Source organism: Desmodus rotundus, chromosome 3, assembly GCF_022682495.2.
Source record: "Desmodus rotundus isolate HL8 chromosome 3, HLdesRot8A.1, whole genome shotgun sequence".
In the NCBI taxonomy this organism is placed as follows: domain Eukaryota; kingdom Metazoa; phylum Chordata; class Mammalia; order Chiroptera; family Phyllostomidae; genus Desmodus; species Desmodus rotundus.
The window spans coordinates 152,591,363-152,609,833 of NC_071389.1; the positions used below are offsets into that span (position 1 = coordinate 152,591,363).

The following is an 18,471-nucleotide window of genomic DNA, read 5'->3' on the forward strand; positions in this document are numbered from 1 at the left end:
TCAGATGACTCAGAACCCACGGCTTCATTGTCCTGGGATCCAGATGGTTTATGAGATAGGTAGGCCTTACTTTCTGTTTCCAAAATCTTTCCTGTCAACCAACCAGGAGCTTCTGGTCCTTTTCAGGCAGTCACATAATAGCTAACTGAAAATACCACCTCAGGACTAGGTGTTTGTTTGAGAGAATGGCTCTGGGGTGTTCTTAACAGCCTCACATTCACAGCAAATGTAACTCAGGATTTCAGGGCGTCCGCATGAGCTGTCTGTTGGGATAAGGCTTAATAATGACTGAGATATTTAAACTGTGATAAATTGGAGATTTATATGTTCTATTTCCTTGCCACATTTCACTTTTTCTTTCCACTATAGCAGTGGCTCTTAAAAGGGGGACTCCTGGAGGTCCCTGTGACCCTTTTAGGGGAGGGGCTCACAAGGTCAAAACTGTTTTATAATAATACTAACATATTTGCCTTTATCACTCTCATTTTCTCACGAGCATACAGTGGATGCTGTGAGCCTTACAGGTTTTGCAATATTTAATATTCTTTTCTGATGAGGTTGGTGGTGATAATAATATATGGGATTTTTAAATATTGTGTGTCAGTGCTTGGGAGACCTGCATCACTTAGTGAACCAGTAGTTCCAATGTAATCAATGCATTATGCTACAAATGATTAATGAGTTAGTGATCTGTGGTGAAAAACACCACAAGAGACTTTAATGTAACAGAGTACCAAGTTACTGACACGGTTTCAGATTCTACATTGTAACTAACCATCAAAACTACCACTGCCCAGTTCAGGAATAGCAACAAAGAATATTCACAATTATCTCAAAAGGTTATTAAAATATTCTTCCTTTCCTAACTACACCTGTAGAAAACCAGATTTTCTTCAAATACTTCAACCAAAGAAAAAAATATCGCAACAGAGTGAATACAGAAGCATGTATGATATTCTAGCTGTTAAACCAGAGATTAAAGAGATTTGCAAAAATGTAAGTGGTACTACTTTTTTCCACTATTTTTTTTTGTTCTGGAAAAGTCAGTTTTTACAAAAGTATGTATAACTTATATTAAACATATAATCAGTTTATCATTATTTTAAAATAAATCAGTAAATATTTTTAAATTTCTTAATTTAACTTCTAGTATGATAAAAGCACATTTAAAAAAGCTCTCTGGGGTTCCCAGTAATTTTTAAAAACACAAAGGGGTCCTAATACTAAAAAAGAGAGAAATGCTGCAATATAAAAATTAAAATACTTTGCAAAAGTGGGCTCAACCTAATATTTATAAAGTGTCCTAAGCCCTAAAAACACAGCAGTAATTTTATAGGGAAATGGGTAGGAGATAGGCTAGGCAGATGTCTCCAGAGGATGTCAGAAGATCTGGCAGTAAAGGACACTGACATACACTTGAACTGTGCTGTAGGACAACTGAAGCCACGTTCACTGGTGAGCCACCAGGAGAGACGACCACACGTGTGGAGGTGAGTGAGGAGGGGGTGGCTACTGGCTGTAGTGATTAGGGGCACAGGCTCGGCAGTTAGAAGGACCTGGTTCAAGTCCTGACTCACATTTACTAGCTACATAACATTAGACAAGTTAGTTAATCTCTCCAGGCCTCAGTTTCCTCAGTCATGCTTCCAGATAAAATCAGAGAAACTGCAGGAAAGTCCTGGGACAAAGACTATTATTACTGCAGGTAGGATTTCTCATCAAGTCCTGGCAGTCAGCCATGCTTCTAGAAATCTATTGATACAATTTGTTTCAGATGGGGAAATAAGAGGAAGTGGATATTTTCATGCGAAGCAGGGCATCTCAGAAGCCCAGATTTATGTTCTGAGCCAAGGAGCAATCAGTGCAACTCTGTTTAGATTATCAGAGACCATTCATTAGCAATGTGTTAATAGCACTATGGTATTCATTAACCAGGTCAGTGATGGCTCCAAAGGCAAGGGTTGGATTACAGCAAGCCTGCAATCATACTTTTCCCCAAAAGGGGCTGAACTAGGAGAAAGGCGAGGTGAAGGTGGGTGAGACAGATGGCTCCAGGCCATGAAGAAGTCCCAGATGGGATAAATCAGTTTCATAAAAGTCCTTATTTATTTGTCCAACAAATATCTGAATGCCAGCCACGTGCAAAGAAGCAGGCCTTGACTTTAGGACTTTGAGAAGAGGATATGACATAAGAAAAAATAATACCCCAGACAGTAAAGAGGTATGTATAAAATATAATGAAAAGATGAAACAATTCCCAATCGGGTGTGGAATGGGGGAGGTCAGGGAAGGTTTCTTGAGAGAAGAATAAGTATGATGTAGACATTCAGAGAGGGGAAAATAGGGCGTCTAAGGGTGTTTCTGGAGCAAAACAGAGGGTAGAAAACAAACATCATATATGAGAAGCCTCTAGGAGTGCACTCGGTTTAAGAATAGGGTGCTTGAGGGGACGCAGTGAATGGAGACTGAAAAGGAAGGCTATGTCCAGGGCAAGGGGAAGTGCTATGAATTCCACGCTAAAGGGTTGGGACTTCATTAGCAAATAGAGTAAATCTGATTAGGGGAATTCCACCCCCCCCCCATTTTACTTAAAAACTAGTCTAAACTGTCAACATTTTCTTTAAAATCCCTACTCAACCTCTCATTTCCTTCAATAAGATTTTAAATTTCCTACATTATTGAAAACTAAAGATGGTCAGGTGTCACCTTCTTCAACTTCCTACTCTCTATCTATAAACATATTCATGCCCACCCTTCCCTATTTTCTCAGTGTTTGGGGGGACAAGGTGCCCCTTTCCTGTTAGAGACGACATCTTCCAAGACTGTGCTCTATTTTCTATTCTACCCCATATTCTACCTCCCTCTCACCTTCTTCTGGGTTCCCCCTTGCCCCCAGATTATAAAAATGCTTATTTTCATCCATATTCTTGAAAAGCTTGAGTGAGAAGTCTACACTCATTGTTCCCACTTCCCAGCCAATATGGCATCCATCCTTACCCTGTATGGAAACGTGTCTTTAAAGTTATCAATCATGTGGATTGTCAAAATCAATAAACATTTCCAATTCTGATCTCACAAAGCATCTCTGTTAAATTCCAATCTATTAATCACTCCCCAGACTTCTCCAACCCTTGTGTTCTCTGGGCTTCACTGAACTCTGGGGTATTAGTATCTCGAATGACCACTCATTTACTTTCCTTTGCGAGCTCCATCTCCAATGCCCATGAACACTGGTGGCTGTGTACTTGGCCCACTGTTCTTTCGCTGGACACAATAACTTTGAGTAATCTCATCAAGTTTCATGACTTCAATGATCACCTCTCAGCTCAGGACCTCTTCTATGAGCTATCAATTCACTATACCTGTGTCAAAAAGACCTCTCTACTTGGTTATTCAACAAATAATTCATCTTGGTATATCCAAACTGGAATATACTTTTCTCCAAATGCTCTTTCTTCAGTCTAACTACTCCCTCCCAACACACACACACACATTATTCGACTAATTGCGATTTATCCTTGATTTATTTTCCCCCAAAAATCCTTGCTGAACCTACAGGTTGGCATAGACCTGTGCCCTCCACAACAACCCAGTATGTCTCAACTGTGAAATAATGCTATCGATGCTATTATATAAGTAATTTTTAAATGTATCTGGCTGTGCCACTACACTGTAAGCTCTCTAGGACAGAGATGGCATTTTAATCATCTTTTAATCTTCTGGACCTAGCAATCCTTCGCATGGTAGGCACTCCATAACTGCCTGGTGATGAATGATGATAGGAAGCAATCTGCTGATAGTTTATAAAACATAGAGGAGAGGGAGAAGGACCAGAGGAAATGAACTAAAGTGGGTAACTGCAGAACAAAATAATACAGAAATCTGAACTAACGCAGGATTAATAAGAACAGAAAGAAGGGGATGGACACAAGAGATTTTGCTATGATAAAATGAATAGGACTAGCAAAAGTCAGAACTGGGAGGCAAGAGGTACAAAAAAGAGAGACATAAATCATCCCTGGAAACGAGAGAATACAATAGATACAATGCCATAACCAATAACTGTGGTCTAGTCTATACCTTACAAACTTTTCAGTGTTTCTTTAAAATCGGGGATTAAATGCCTAAGAATTAGATTTTGGTGTTGTTCTTGGAAATCCAAAAATATCTTGTATGCGATGATATTTAGCAATAGAATTCTCAACAATTATCCATAAGTCCTCCCACTCTTTTTCTCTTAAGTTTCTCCATTTTTCAAAGTTGGGTAAATTTATCAGCATGACACTATATATCTAGAATAATTACTAGAACTTGCCACACTCAAATAAGGTGACCTAAAGAGTTTTATCTCTTTTTTAAATCTACAGTTGTTTGTGCTAAGTTCTGATGTTCAGATGCTAGGAGGAGAAAAGTTCTTGCTAATGTTTTAGAACACAGGCTTGCTGGTGAGACAGACTTTACTGCCGAAGCAAGCCTGCCACAGGTCATCACATCTACCTAGGGCGGGCTTTAGAGCAGAGGACGGTCCTGATACGCCGGGAATATTTAGTTCTTCCTAGAGAAGAACAATATGGAGCATGGAAAGGCAGGTCTGAAGATGCAGGGATGGGTCTGGAAAATGTAAAGCCAAAGGGGAATAAGAAAATCAAGTGAGATTAGGAAAACCAGGATTTCTTAGGCTATTTGACCCAGTGCAAAGAGTTTACCTGATTCATGATGGAAAATTTCCTCCCTATTCTGTTGTCTGGCAGCCGAAAGCCTTTCCTCCTCATACCATCTTCTGACTCTGACTTAAACACCTTCTCAGGATCCCCTTTCTCCTCTCCTTCAGAGAGTTCCTTTTGCTTCCTCTTCTTTCTCCTGTTACGTCTTTCCTTAGCACTCTTGGAACTGAGTTTAGAAATTTCAGATGAGCTCCGAGGGGAACCTCCCCCTTCTTCACCTTCTTCCTCTATGGCATCTTCTGAGACAGTTCCTGCTGAAGTGGCCATCGCAGCAGCCTAGGAGAGGAGCCACAGAGCAACAGACCAGATCAGAAGCAATTACCCTGAGTCACCCAAAGTCAAGCAATTAGTGCTGATCAGTTCCTTTCCCTCAGACAGCGAAAGGAGGGAATAAAGGAGGAAGGAGAACCAGCCAGTTGGGAGACTGTGGCCCGGTCCTGGCCATCTCCATTGTCTAGCTGAGTTTGTATTGTGGCACACAGCACTAAGCAATCGGAGCAGAACCCAGTGGTGAGAACTTTGGGGATTCTTCTCTTGAGTATTACAGATACAAACTTGGCTGCTCTCTTCGTACCACACTGACTTTTCTAGACAACTCTGAAAATGAGTGCTGAGAACTACTCAGGACATATATTATAGGAAATGAAACTATATTATACATATGGGCCTGACAATATAAAAACACATGTATATTTGGATAAGGATTAGAGAGTAAAGTGTTAGGGTGGTGGATTATAAATTTGTTTTCAAATTTTACTTTAGTATTTTACCTATATCTTATTTTTAATTACAATCGATACTTTTTTAAGGCCACAGGGAATCTCTGAAGGAGATCCTAATGTTTTCCTCAACAAAAAGGTTATGCTTACATGAAGCTCTGTATAAACCGCTGTGGCCACTGGTTTTCCTCCCCACCCATCGTGGCAGTTGAACACAGACCAGTTGAGAAATTCAACAAAAAACATATTAACAATTTGGCCATTAAGACAAATGGAGTAGTTGAACCAACCACGTGCAGTTGTTAACGAGGTACTTTAATCAGACCGATAACTTCTACCTGACAGTACGCCTGGAAGAGCGCAACTCTTCTAGGAGTGGCGGTCAGACGGGCTTGCTCGCGGTGGTCTGGCGGGCAGGACTACTGCAAGGGCTGAGCACCTACCTGTGCCTCTTCCTGCTGCTTCTTAAGTTGCTCCAACATTGCTTTGAATTCAGCCTCTTTTTGCTCTGCCTCCTCCAGTGTTGCCTGATTCTGCTCTTCATAAGCCATGGCCACCACAGCCAAGATCAAGTTCACCAGATAGAAGGAACCCACAAAGATGACTAAGACGAAGAAGATCATGTACGTTTTCCCAGCTGCTCGTAAGGTCTGTAGAGATAAAGACCATTTTCTGAGTCACCTGAATCACACCAGGCTAAAAACGACTCGTGGGCCAGTGTTCCTCTGTAGGGGCACTACTGCATTTTGAATGGGACAGTCTTTCATCACGTGGCAATCCTTCATATTGCAAAGCACTTCGCATGCCCAAAGGCTGAGGGCTTCCCGTCTCCTCGACTCACAGGAAATGTCAGTAGTGTCTCCCATTCACTGTGGCAAAATAAGTCCTTTTCCATTTCCAAATACTCCTAATATATTCCTTTCACAGAAAAATGTTTGATTTTTTAAAGGAAAAAATTCTCTGGGCTAAGAATTATATTAGACTTTGTCTAATATAATTAGTTGGTTATAAAACAAGTATAAGAAAAGAATATAAGATTTTAGCTCATTTATCTACTGGTCCTTAAAGAGAATTAACAGATAAATTCCACCTCTGGGATCAGGTCCAAGTCATAGGAAGTTCCCATCTTGGTTGACAAACTTCCTTATTCTTTTATAACAGCATGTGTTTTTGAAGAGGGATATGACATAAAGGATAATAGGAAAAAAGAAAAATGCAGAGGATCCTAGAACTATTCCTTCACTAGCAGTGAGCAAATAGACATCAAAGAACAGTTGGGTTTTAGGTTATATGTATGTGACCCACTATCACTTAGTTTTCATCTTTAGTCTTTTCAACTACAAATACTTAATGAAATTTTACATTAGTCATAAATATTTCATGAGAAAGATTCGAACCTGAGGGAACTCTAGGCTGTCCAACAGAAAGTAAGAACTCCTTAGGGGATCTCATTAGAAGCTTCCTTTAAAGAGGTTCCTTCAAGCCTGAGGGGACATGTTTCTCATTCTCAAACTAAATGGCATCATCTAATGCCGAAGTTAAATAGAAAACAATGAATCAGGATAAAATTCCTAAGCTGGAAGACCCTCAGCAATCACCTACACTTACCTCTCCATCACAATAGCAAAGTTAAATGACTTGCTCTGAGTAACCAATGCAGCCCAATAGAATGGTACTGACCATTTAAAAAAAAAATTGGTCACAACCTGCTTGAACAAGTCCAAACATGGTACAAATCTCAAAAATGTTGATATATTTAGCCTCCAAGGTCCTTGTGGATAGAAATCTAATTTTTATAATGTCTGGCATAATGCCTTTCACACTATGTTTAATTAACAGTTCCTAAAAAGATGCCCTAAGCCCCCAAACGCAAAAGCAGAAATGCTGCAGATGGTCTGGTGAAACAATCAAAAGTAGGTATAGATAGCAGGTTCCCAGGCCAAGCAAAAGGCTGTGGACCTCTATGGCTATACATGACTGAGCATTAGAGAAACAGGGACAAGAGATGAAAGAAATCACTTAATGTTGTAACCGGAGAAATACTATCCTAAGATGCCTGTATAATATCCTCACAAAAAGTCTCTTACACAGAAAGTGCCCAACCACACATTTCCTCATGCAAATTCTATCACCAAAGACAAAGAGGTGGCACTTGAAAAAGAGGTATTACGGGGAGAACCAAGATGGCGGCGTAGGTAGACACACTGCGCCTCCTCGCACAACCACAACTGACAGAAAATCCAAAGGCAAGGAAGTCCGACACCAAGGAAATAAAAAATAAACATTCATCCAGACCAGTAGGAGGGGCGGAGACGGGCACCGGTGAGGAGAGGACTCGAGTGGCTCTGGCGGACGGAGACTGGCCCCATGCAGGATGAATGGGGCAGGCAGTCCGAGCACTAGCAGACCCTGCGGCCCCACATTCGCACAGATAAACCGAAAGGGCCGGACTCAGAGTGGCGGAGAACGGGGCAGGCAGAGCTGTGGGTAGCACCCTGCGGCCCCACATTCGCGCACAGATAAACCAGACAAACAGCGGGGAGCAAAGCAGACTGTGTAACCCAGGGCTCCAGCTCGGGGAAATAAAGCCTCAAACCTCTGATTGAAAACGCCCTTGGGGGTTGGGACAGCAGCAGGAGAGACTCCCAGCCTCAGGGGAGGGGTCGTTGGAGAGACCCACAGGGGCCTGGAGTGTGCACGGGCCCACCCACTCGGGAACCAGCACCAGAGGGGCCCAATTTGATTGTGGGTAGCGGAGGGGGGTGACGAGGTCCGGTGGAGACTGGAGCAGGCGCCATTGCTCCCTCTCGGCCCCTCCCCCACGTACAGCATCACAGCACAGCAACCAGCGTTACCCCACCCCGGTGAACACCTAAGGCTCCGCCCCTTTAAGTAACAGACGCGCCAAGACCAAAAAAAAAAAGGCCCAAATATCAGAACACTTCAAAGTTCCAGAAAAAATACAACTAAGCAAGGAAGAGATAGACACCCTATCGGATGCACAGTTCAAAACACTGGTAATTAGGATGCTCACAGAATTGGTTGAATTTGGTCGCAAACTAGATGAAAAAATGAAGGCTATGCTAAGAGAAACAAAGGAAAATGTATGGGGAACCAATAGTGATGGGAAGGAAACTGGGACTCAAATCAACGGTGTGGACCAGAAGGAAGAAAGAAACATCCAACCAGAACAGAATGAAGAAACAACAATTCAAAAAAATGAGGAGAGGCTTAGGAACCTCCAGGACATCTTTAAATGTTCCAACATCCGAATTATAAGGGTGCCAGAAGGAGAAGAGGAAGAGAAAAAATTGAAAACTTATTTGAACAAATAATGAAGGAGAACTTCCCTAATCTGGCAAAGGAAACAGACTTCCAGGAAGTCCAGGAAGCTCAGAGAGTCCCAAAGAAGCTGGACCCAAGGAGGAACACACCAAAGCACATCATCATTACATTACCCAAGATTAAACGCAAGGACCTACATCCAAGATTACTGTATCCAGCAAAGCTATCATTTAGAATGGAAGGGAAGATAAAGTGCTTCTCAGATAAGTCAAGTTAAAGAAGTTCATCATCACCAAGCCCTGATTATATGAAATGTTAAAGGGAGTTACCTAAGAAAAAGAAGATCAAAAATAGGAACAGTAAAAATGACAGCAAACTCACAGTTATTAACGAACACACCTAAAACCAAAACAAAAGAAAACTAAGCAAACAACTAGAACAGAAACAGGACCACAGAAATGGAGATCACATGGAGGGTTATCAATAGGGGATTGGGAGGGGGAGAGAGGGGGGAAAGGTACAGAGAACAAATAGCATAAATGATAGGTGGAAAATAGACAGGGGAAGGGTAAGAATAGTGTAGGAAAAGTAGAAGCCAAAGAACTTATAAGTATGACCCATGGACATGAACTATAGGGGGGGAATGTGGGAGGGAGAAGGTGGGCAGGATGGAGTTGTGTGAAGGGGCGGAAATGGGACAACTGTAATAGCATAATCAATAAATACATCAAAAAAAGTATAGAAGATAACATACAAAAAAAAAAAAAGAAAAAGAGGTATTACTTACCAATTGATACAAGTTTTCCCAATAGTCCTGGGTCATAAGGCGAAATAATGCCAAGAAGGCCCAGCTGAAAGTGTCAAAGCTTGTGTAACCATAGTTGGGGTTCCTTCCTGCTTTCATACACTGGTACCCCTCTGGGCATTGCCTGAGGAAAGAAAGAGAAATTCAGGGCTTTTCAGCACAATCCTACTGCATCAGCTGTAAGTCATCTCTATGACCTTGAGGATAATAAACAATCATCTATAGAGCCAGGCCAACAAATGGGAGTGAAGAAAAAGGAAGAGGAGGAGGAAGAGGAAGAAGAGGAGGAGGAGAAAGAGAGAGAGAAGAGGAAAAAGAGGAAAGAAACAAAGTAGCTAAATCAATTTTTAAAGAAAATACCTTAGAACCAGTATGTTAGATCCAATTAGAGTCTACTACATTAGCACAAGGAAAAGTGAAAATATTGCCATCTTTATCTGAAACATTATTTGAAGGGAGGAGAATAAAATTAGGTGAGCTACTTACCCAGCATCAGAACTGTTCCCACAGAGTAGAGGTTCTAGCATGCCAGGAACTGTGTAAAAATTTGCTAGAAAAGTTTGAAGAGGCAGGAAATGAATAAGGCAGATTTAAGTGAATGAGAATAAGGTTACATGGTTCCTAACTAGTCCCAGCAGAAACAGTTATTGATTTTAGTTCATATAAATCTTTTCTGACAGCCATAAATCCTGATAAAAATTCTTTCCCATCATTTTGCTCTATATATTTAAAAATTGAAAGGCTCCTGTAAAGCCCTTAATGCAATGTCCTTTTCACAGACATTTACACTGGTACTCTAGATCTGTATGCCAGGTTCTGGTACTTGAATCAAAGGGGTCTAAAAGAGTTTTCTGATTCTTTACGTCTTTATACAACTTTATCCTTCTACCTTGTAACTTCTCTTAAACACAGATAAACTAGAAATCCTCACTGACCAGTAGTTACCATGTCCTATATTAAATTGGAAGGCATGTTTCCCTTAAGTCATGTGTCCCTGAAACCCCTTTTGCAACATTTTCTTATGGCTACTTACCTGCCTTTATTTCCTCAAGAGTGACTAACAGTGATATTAACTCTTTCCCATTACTTTATAGAAGTACTACTACACCAACTGTTCCTTAGTGTAAGACCCAAGTGCTTTGGTTCCTGAAATGAAATTATTAAAACTCCTTAACTGTAATAGGATCAAATGGTGTCTTAGAGATTACCTGACTCCCTAGACCAGACTGATTGCTGAGGTCTTGTACAACAGAATTAGGAAAGCTTACGAGGTATATTCTGGACCACATGTTTAAATATCTCCAGTAACCCAGCTAGAGGGAAAAAGGATTTCTATCAAGCTACTAAGCCTGATTTTCAAAGCAAAGGTTTAGGGGTATATGTGACAAAGCTATAACATTTCATTTTGGTTTTAAAGCAAGAGAAGGGGGTAGGGAAAGGGCTGATATTTGAGAGCTTCTGAACACAATCCTACCTCAAAGAAAGGGAGTAACTTCACAAGGCTACTTTCAGTAGCACTGGCATCCCTTTCCGGGCCCAACTACTTTTTACAGCCTGGTGATAGCTTCTGACCTTGTAAACTAGAGACAGATTTTTCTTTCTCCTCTTGCAGAGAAGGGGCCACCTACTTTTATTGTTGATATATTCTTCCCAATCAAAGCCTCTGGTGCCATTTTCAAGATAGCTCTCATTGAAGTTTATGGGCCACACAACACACTTGTTTCGCAGGTTCCCCATGAACAGCTGCAGCCCAATCAAGGCGAAAACACTCAGGCAGAACACTGTCAGGATCATCACATCCGACAGCTTCTTCACGGACTGAATCAGGGCACCCACAATGGTCTTCAGGCCTGAGGAGATAGAACCCCCAGAATCAGAGTCACCCCGTAGCCCTCCCCACCTCCCCCAGGCTCCCTTTTAGCTACTGGCTTCTACTCCTCCCCATAGCAACACCCTTGAAATAAGGCCCCTTTATCTTTTATACCATGAGAATAACAATGGGTCAGCAACATTATTAATTTTCCCAGAAGTACCCATTTTTAGCCACTAATTTTTTTTATAATAATTATTTTTATTTTTTTAAAAAAATTTTATTGTTGTTCAATTACAGTTGTATGCTAGCCACTAATTTTTAAAGAGAAGAAAAAAGTTCCTTCTCCAACTTGTGGCTTTTCTTTCTAGAAGTGCTTTCCTGTCTCTGACTGCTTCTCAGCCCCTGTGGGAGTGGAGCTTTTACTTGCCTCAGGTCCTTCATATTACATGCTATTCCCTCTGCCCGGAAGCTCCCTTCACATCCCTCGACCTCTGTGTCTAACTCTTATTTATCCTCTGGTCTCAGCTTAAATATCAACTCCCACAGAAAGCGTTTCCTGACTTTACCATTCTTTTCCCTCCCCCATTATTATTAATATTTTAATAGCACCGCACACTTTCCTCTGTGGCATTTATCGTGGTTATAATTAACTATGTCAGTCTTGTTCACAGCTGTACCTATAGTTCTTAGCCCACAGCAGGTACTCAGTAAATATTAGCTGAATAAACAAATGGAAAACCCAGGAACTGAGGAGGCTTCCAGGTTGGAAAAAGAATTACTGGAAGTTTAAAAACCAAAAATAAGTGAGAAGGTACAATAATATTTCCCCAAGAGCTCTGGAAATACCAATGTGTTGAAAAGGTTATTATCAAATGAGTATTTATGGTTTGTCTTTCCACTTAAAAATACACCTTTTCTGCATCACATATATTCTCTACAACTGACCTTTGGCTGTCCTAGATTAAAAACACAATAAAAATATATAACCTCTCAAGTTTGAGGTTTACATGCAAGCCACTGGTTATAATTTGAACCTGCAGGTAGGTTTCTTAGCTGTACCGGGGAAGGTCAGCGATAGGAGACGCAGAAAAATATGGCTGTGGGTTCATGATGTTCGGGTCAAAACTGAGTCCACGTGGCTCTCCTGGGCATTCCCACACACCAGAGGATGCACAGGACGTGGCCAGCAAGTGCTGAGCACTCCCGGGTGCCAATGCACCAGGACGGGCAGGAGGCAGACACTGAGCCTTGACACGTGAGCCTCGAGAGGGGTCTCATCTGGAATCTACTTCTGAAGGCAAGAATATTGGGTGGAAATACAAGGGACTCTCTATCCTGGCTTTGAAGTGTGAGGCTGGGTAGATAATCACTAATTTTAATCAAGCTATACCACTCACTTACATGACCTGAGCAATAAATACACTTAACCTCCAGGGATATCAGATTTGTCATTACTATAACAGGGATAATTATGGTTGAATATCATAGAACTGACTTGAGGATGAAGCGTGATTCATATAAACACTTAACACAGCCCTTGGTACATGGTACACGACTCAAATGTTAACCATTTTTGTCTGAACCTCAGTTTACTCATCTATAAAAAGTGTTCACACTACCAACCTCACTGGATTGTTGTGAAGTTTAAAATAAGATAATAAATGCAAAATATCTATTACATTACCTGGTACTCAACACTTGTCAGCTCTCCTTCCTCAAAGAGATGTGACTGGGATAATGACAATGATGGTCTAATGGGTGATATGACACGACTCTGCTTTTGCCAGTAACTACCTAGAATTTTCAGAGTTGAGTCAAATGGAATTTTCTATGAGTGTAAGAGTAGTGATGGGCCTGGCACAAAGCAGGCACTTAATATATTTTTATCGAAAGAGTAAATGAATGAGAAACTTTCTTTCTCTCCCACAGATATCCTGAAAGGGATCTAAGAGAAGTTAAGCCAAGAGTCAGACTGTAGAGATGCACCGTGTGCCAGGCCCTATGCTTTCTTGCCCTACGCTTTCTTATGGAGCAGGCCTTCCATGTTGCCACCGAAGAGATTAGAAAGAGCTTTCCTGGGCTCCAGGATACAGGGTATTTCTAACCGGGCCCCTTTCTCCTCACAGGGCTGTGCAAAAAGAACAGCAGATAGGGGACGAGAAAGCAGGAATCCGGGCCCCAGCTCAGCCACGATTTGTGAGCCACCATGTTTCGGAAGAAATTTAAAGTCGCCTTTGAGTCTCATTTTCTCACACACAGAGTGCGTTAAACACGGGGACACATGGCAGTGGGCAGTGGAGGAGAAGCTGAAGAGTCTTCTCTAGAAGTCTTTTAAAATAGGACAGAGATATCTGTCTGAGATTAAGTAGTCAAAATTTCTATCAATCTTCTATTCCTACAGCCCTGGGAAATTGTGTCATAATCACAGCACTAAGTTAGAAGGTTTTGGTGGCATAAAATAGAAGGCAGCCATAAGGAAGTAAAAATTGTTCCAGTGTTATGGAACTTATTTCCACAAGCTTCTGAGGAGTAGAAAAGGCCTTCATTACACTTGGCTGGGTTGGAGCAGGATTCTACTAAGTCAGTAATTCAATTCTAGGCTCCTAAAATTACATAGTGTTCAGAGGCAAAGACTGATTTAAAAAAAGAGTAACTTGAATAGGTCACTGAAGAGCGGTTGTAAAGTTTCTTTTCCTGGACTTCTTTATGAAGTGTTTATATAGCCATTTCTCCTGAATGGTTCAGACAATCACCCATCCGAACACCAGATGATCTTTTCTTTTTCTATTTTAAATAGATTGAGAAATAAGCTGTAAGCTGTCATTTATACAGGTAACAAGTGTATAGTAATGCAAAATAGTCAAACCAATGCATTTGTCATATAAATAGATAAACTGGAAAAAACATACACTTTGAGCATGGGTCTAATCTGCTTCTCCCAGGCCAGGAGCCCCCTGGACAGTTCCGTCCCAGCCCAAGTAGTAGGAAATTCCTGGCTCAAACCAGCCCCTGTTACATAAGGGTGGGCTCCCAGCAACCCTGTCTGCAGGAAGTGAGCTTCTATTACTAGCTTATAGATGGCAGGGTAGATGTGTGACTTAAATTCAGCTCCTTTCCTCCAGGACAAGAGACAGTCTTTTCATGTGGTAGGAATGATAGTATATAGATTTGGGAGCTACGTGGTAGCCATATTCTGTCACTGTAGCAGGGTACATCTGAGAAGTAAAGGCAGTTAGTATGCTAAGAGATAGAGTAAGGAAATAGACACATGGAGAGAAGAGAGAGGAGGACAAAGCACTGCCTGGGACCTGGGGCTTTCTGGATCTACATTCTGGTTTCACTGGCTTCCAAAAACCTGAAACATTGCAGCCATTAGATTTCTTGAAGCTCTCCTGTATCCTGCAACCAGAGATGCTCAACTAACATACCAACCATACAGAGAACTATCACTTTCCTGGGGACGGACCTGAACACTCACAATCAGCTGGTTTAATAGCTCTTCTCCACAAACCAGATGTCAGTGCTAAAGAAATCTGTACACATGAGTCCAGAAAGGTTAAAAAAATTAAAATGCGTATCTGGAAATCTAAGACTTAGATCAACTCCTTGGAGAGAGATCTTTCAGCTTTCAAGAAGTTTAAAGTAGAAACTTAGGGCTAGAAATTATATTCAGCTACTTATACTTCAGAGGGGCTCAGAGAAACAAATCTTCATTAAGCAGTAAATAACATTAACTATGGCCATCTATAAAGTTTACTCTCCAAGATTCTCATCCAGATCGTTAGGAGAAAATTAGAGGAAAGTACAGGAAGAAAAGAGGTGTTGTGGCTTAATGTTTGCAGGTCCAGGTTAACACTCGATTACCCGGCAATATTAAATATAAATTGTCACTGGACTATACATGGCCCTCAGCCAAGATAGGTTCATTGTTTCTTTTTAAATATTCTACTTATTAATCCACTTGGTTTGGTATTTCTCCTTTGTCCACATTGCTTTCTCAGAAAAGATAACTAAAATTTAACTGAAGTTTAACATAGTGGCCCTAAGTGGAAGAACACTGAAGAGTCACAGGATCCCATTTGGCCCACATTTGAGGGCTGGTTTAGTTTTTGTCAGGCTTTGTGACTTGAATCTAGTCTTGAGTAAGTAAATCTGTGGCCTCCAAGTCTCTCCCAAATTACTCTTGCTCTGAAGAATCTTCAAGAACTATCCTGTGGCCCTGACTGGTATGGCTCAGTGGGTTGGGCATTGTCCCGCAAACCAAAAGGTCGCTGTTCAATTCCCAGTTGGGGCACATTCCTGGGTTGCAGGCCAGGTCCCCGTCTGGAGGTGTGTGAGAGGCAACTGATTGATGTTTCTCTCCCTGTCTTTCTCCCTCCCTTCCCCTCTCTCTAAAAAATAAGTAGTCTTGTTTTACAAACAGAACTATCCTTGAGAGGACTTAATCTGCCGCAGAAAAGTTGACCTGCATGGCTGTACTCCTAGCGTTCGTCTGGTCCAAACCAGACTCTGGGAATTGGGGAACTTTTCTTTCCTTGGGAACTTTTCTTTCCTGTGGGGTGAACACTGCTTGCCACTGTTCTGGAGGCCTGTTCCGATGTTAATTTTGTGGGAGTTTTAGCTCATGTTCCTTCAGACCAGTTAGATTTCTCAACCTGAGCCACATACTAGGAAATATAAATTTACTTTATTTGTAATATGGCATCACCACCATGGTGGAAGATTTTGATCCCATTATGTGTGGCTGATTCCCCTGGACTTAGCACATAATCAGGCTTTATTTATTTGTTCAAGAGATTGTAGACCTTCACCTGCTTCTCAAAATTCATAAAATATCTTACTTCCTCTCAGGTAGTCAGATATTTCCCCTTTCTGTACATTGGGTCCAGCTGTCTTTCCTTGATCTATAGTAATTGTATTCACTGCTCTGCCCAGACATCCCCGTGCTAATTAATGTTAGCCTTTTCCAAGAGTTCCTGCTGTCCAATTTGCCCCCACGTGGCTTCTGTTGCACACTCTGTTGTGTGGGAGTCATTTGAAGGAGCATTCTGCTCTGTTTGGGATAATCCGTTTTCAGTCTCTTGCTTGTTCTGTCTAGTATGTGATGTTGTGAGCCAGTGGAAGAAGCAAGACAGCTTGTCTTCACAGACAGAGCGGTGCCATTCTCCATTCTTGAACATTATCCGGTCAGAAATTCTACTGGCAACTTCTTGCCCTTATTGACTGACCTGTGTTGGTGGTAGCAGGGAGCACTTTTACTTGGTTGCATTTACTGGTACGTGGCAGCCTCTGCTGACAAGACTGGAGTTTTAGAAATGCATTGATGGTGTCAACTCCATAAACTGGCATTGATGGCTGCAAACATGGTTGTTTACAGTTATCAACCCCAGTGGAAGGAAGAAGCGTCTTGGCTGAGGGCCATGTATAGTCCAGTGAATATAGTCTGTTTAACTCTCTATCTCCCTTCACTAGAAACTGTTGTATACTTTAAAGAAGATGCTTTCGTAAGTGCAAATACTGGGGTGGGAAGGAGAAGGCCTGTCATTCTCCCTGCTTCCTATCTGATCCCGCAGGTAAAGAGAGAAAGTAACAGAAATGAAGCAGAGAAATAAAACAACCCGAGGGAAGAATAATCAAGAAATCTCAACTCTAAAGAGAACAAAATGATATTAAATCAATGCTGACGAACAGAGAAGACACAGTGCTTTGGGGGAACCATTTAAATGATGGAAATGAAAAGGAACTGGTAAGTGAAGTCCTCCCGGCTGGTTTTATTCACACCATTAAGTGATACTACCTAAGAAAAACCCGAGACGCCTGCTTTGAGTTCACCACCCTACAGCTGGGCCTGGCAGTCTGGTGGCATGAAGTCAAAGCATGCAGAAGATGAAATTTCTAACAAAGTCACTTGGAAGTTCATTTTTGTACCCAGGTTCTAGATAAATACAAAGTGAAAACTAAGTTTTAAGACATACAAATTTCTACACAAAACACTTCAATGTCAAGTTGAATCTGGCAAATTACAGACCAAAGGATATTTAGAAAGGATCTCCTGAAGTTTCAGGATAGAGTTTATGTGCATTGTTCTCCAAGTCAAGTCCTCTGAAGCCAAATGGAAATCATGAATGACACATACCCAGGTCTTAAGTTAGCAAATATAAAGGGTGAGAAAGTGGGTTTGGTCTTTTCTAAGCTAAAAGGCAGCTCTAAATTGCAGCTTCTCTTATGCAAAAGGCTGGAGCTCACTGATGCACTGTACTCTCCAATCCTCTGGGAGTTCTAGCAGCCCCGAAACATTCAGAGTATCTACCCAAGATGCTAAGAGGGAGGACAGCATCATCCCAGGTGAGCTGGGTGAGTGCTTCTGGGAAAGAGAAAACTCTCATAAAGGAAGTTGAGGCCTGGGAGAGCTTTATGAGATCTTACAGGCCCTATGTCAGTTCTGTTGTTGATCTCACTTCCGTTTGTGGCAGCTTTGGCAAAAACCTATGTTCAAATTGGGAAGAGGAGAACGTAAAGAGAGCAACAACTTCACCGAAGTGATCCATGACAAAACCTGGTATGGACAACAACAGTTTTTACGAAGAGGGAACTATATCTCAGCTCTGCAGGAGTGGAGTTAAAATGACTTAGATTTCCAATCAAGAGATGGCCCAGGTCTCCTGACGCATGCACTGGTGCTCTCAGCTTGGAAGGAGACCTGGGTAACAGGCAGGTAGGAACAGGGCCACAGCCCTCTATGGGAGAAAGCACAACTGGCAAGTTCAGAATTTTATATGGGATGACAAAAGTCTCTCATGATGGAGACATCATTTACCAAACAAGGAAGTACTCTGATTTCTCTTACTAACTCTAAGTAGAATGGGGAACAAAAAGAATTTAGAATTAAAAGTCATACTTTAATTCAAATATTGGTTATACCATTCACTGACAGTGAACTGGTATTGGCTTTATTATCCCCTATAAGTTACTTTCCATCCCAGCTAACCCCCCAAAGCCAGCTTATCTGGGGTGCTTCTAGAAACAGGAATCCAAAAATCTATTTCAAACTGTGCAGCTGATGTCTAAATCTTGATACAAATCCTTTCGTGGGGTTTGGGCTTCTTCTTTACAAGAATAGCTGCG

At 41.5% G+C, this 18,471-nt stretch overlaps 1 protein-coding gene across 1 annotated transcript in view; it reads right to left on the bottom strand.

The window, feature by feature from the left end:
* The window catches only part of SCN8A (sodium voltage-gated channel alpha subunit 8), a 205,563-nt gene that overhangs the window by 75,625 nt on the left and 111,467 nt on the right, over window positions 1-18,471 (bottom strand). Inside the window, exons 7-11 of the mRNA XM_071221042.1 lie at window positions 11,162-11,383; window positions 10,020-10,083; window positions 9,516-9,657; window positions 5,887-6,093; window positions 4,707-5,000 (exon numbers count right to left, since the gene is read on the bottom strand). Coding sequence (XP_071077143.1) covers window positions 4,707-5,000; window positions 5,887-6,093; window positions 9,516-9,657; window positions 10,020-10,083; window positions 11,162-11,383 — 929 coding nt within the window. The remainder of the gene's footprint in view (window positions 1-4,706; window positions 5,001-5,886; window positions 6,094-9,515; window positions 9,658-10,019; window positions 10,084-11,161; window positions 11,384-18,471) is intronic.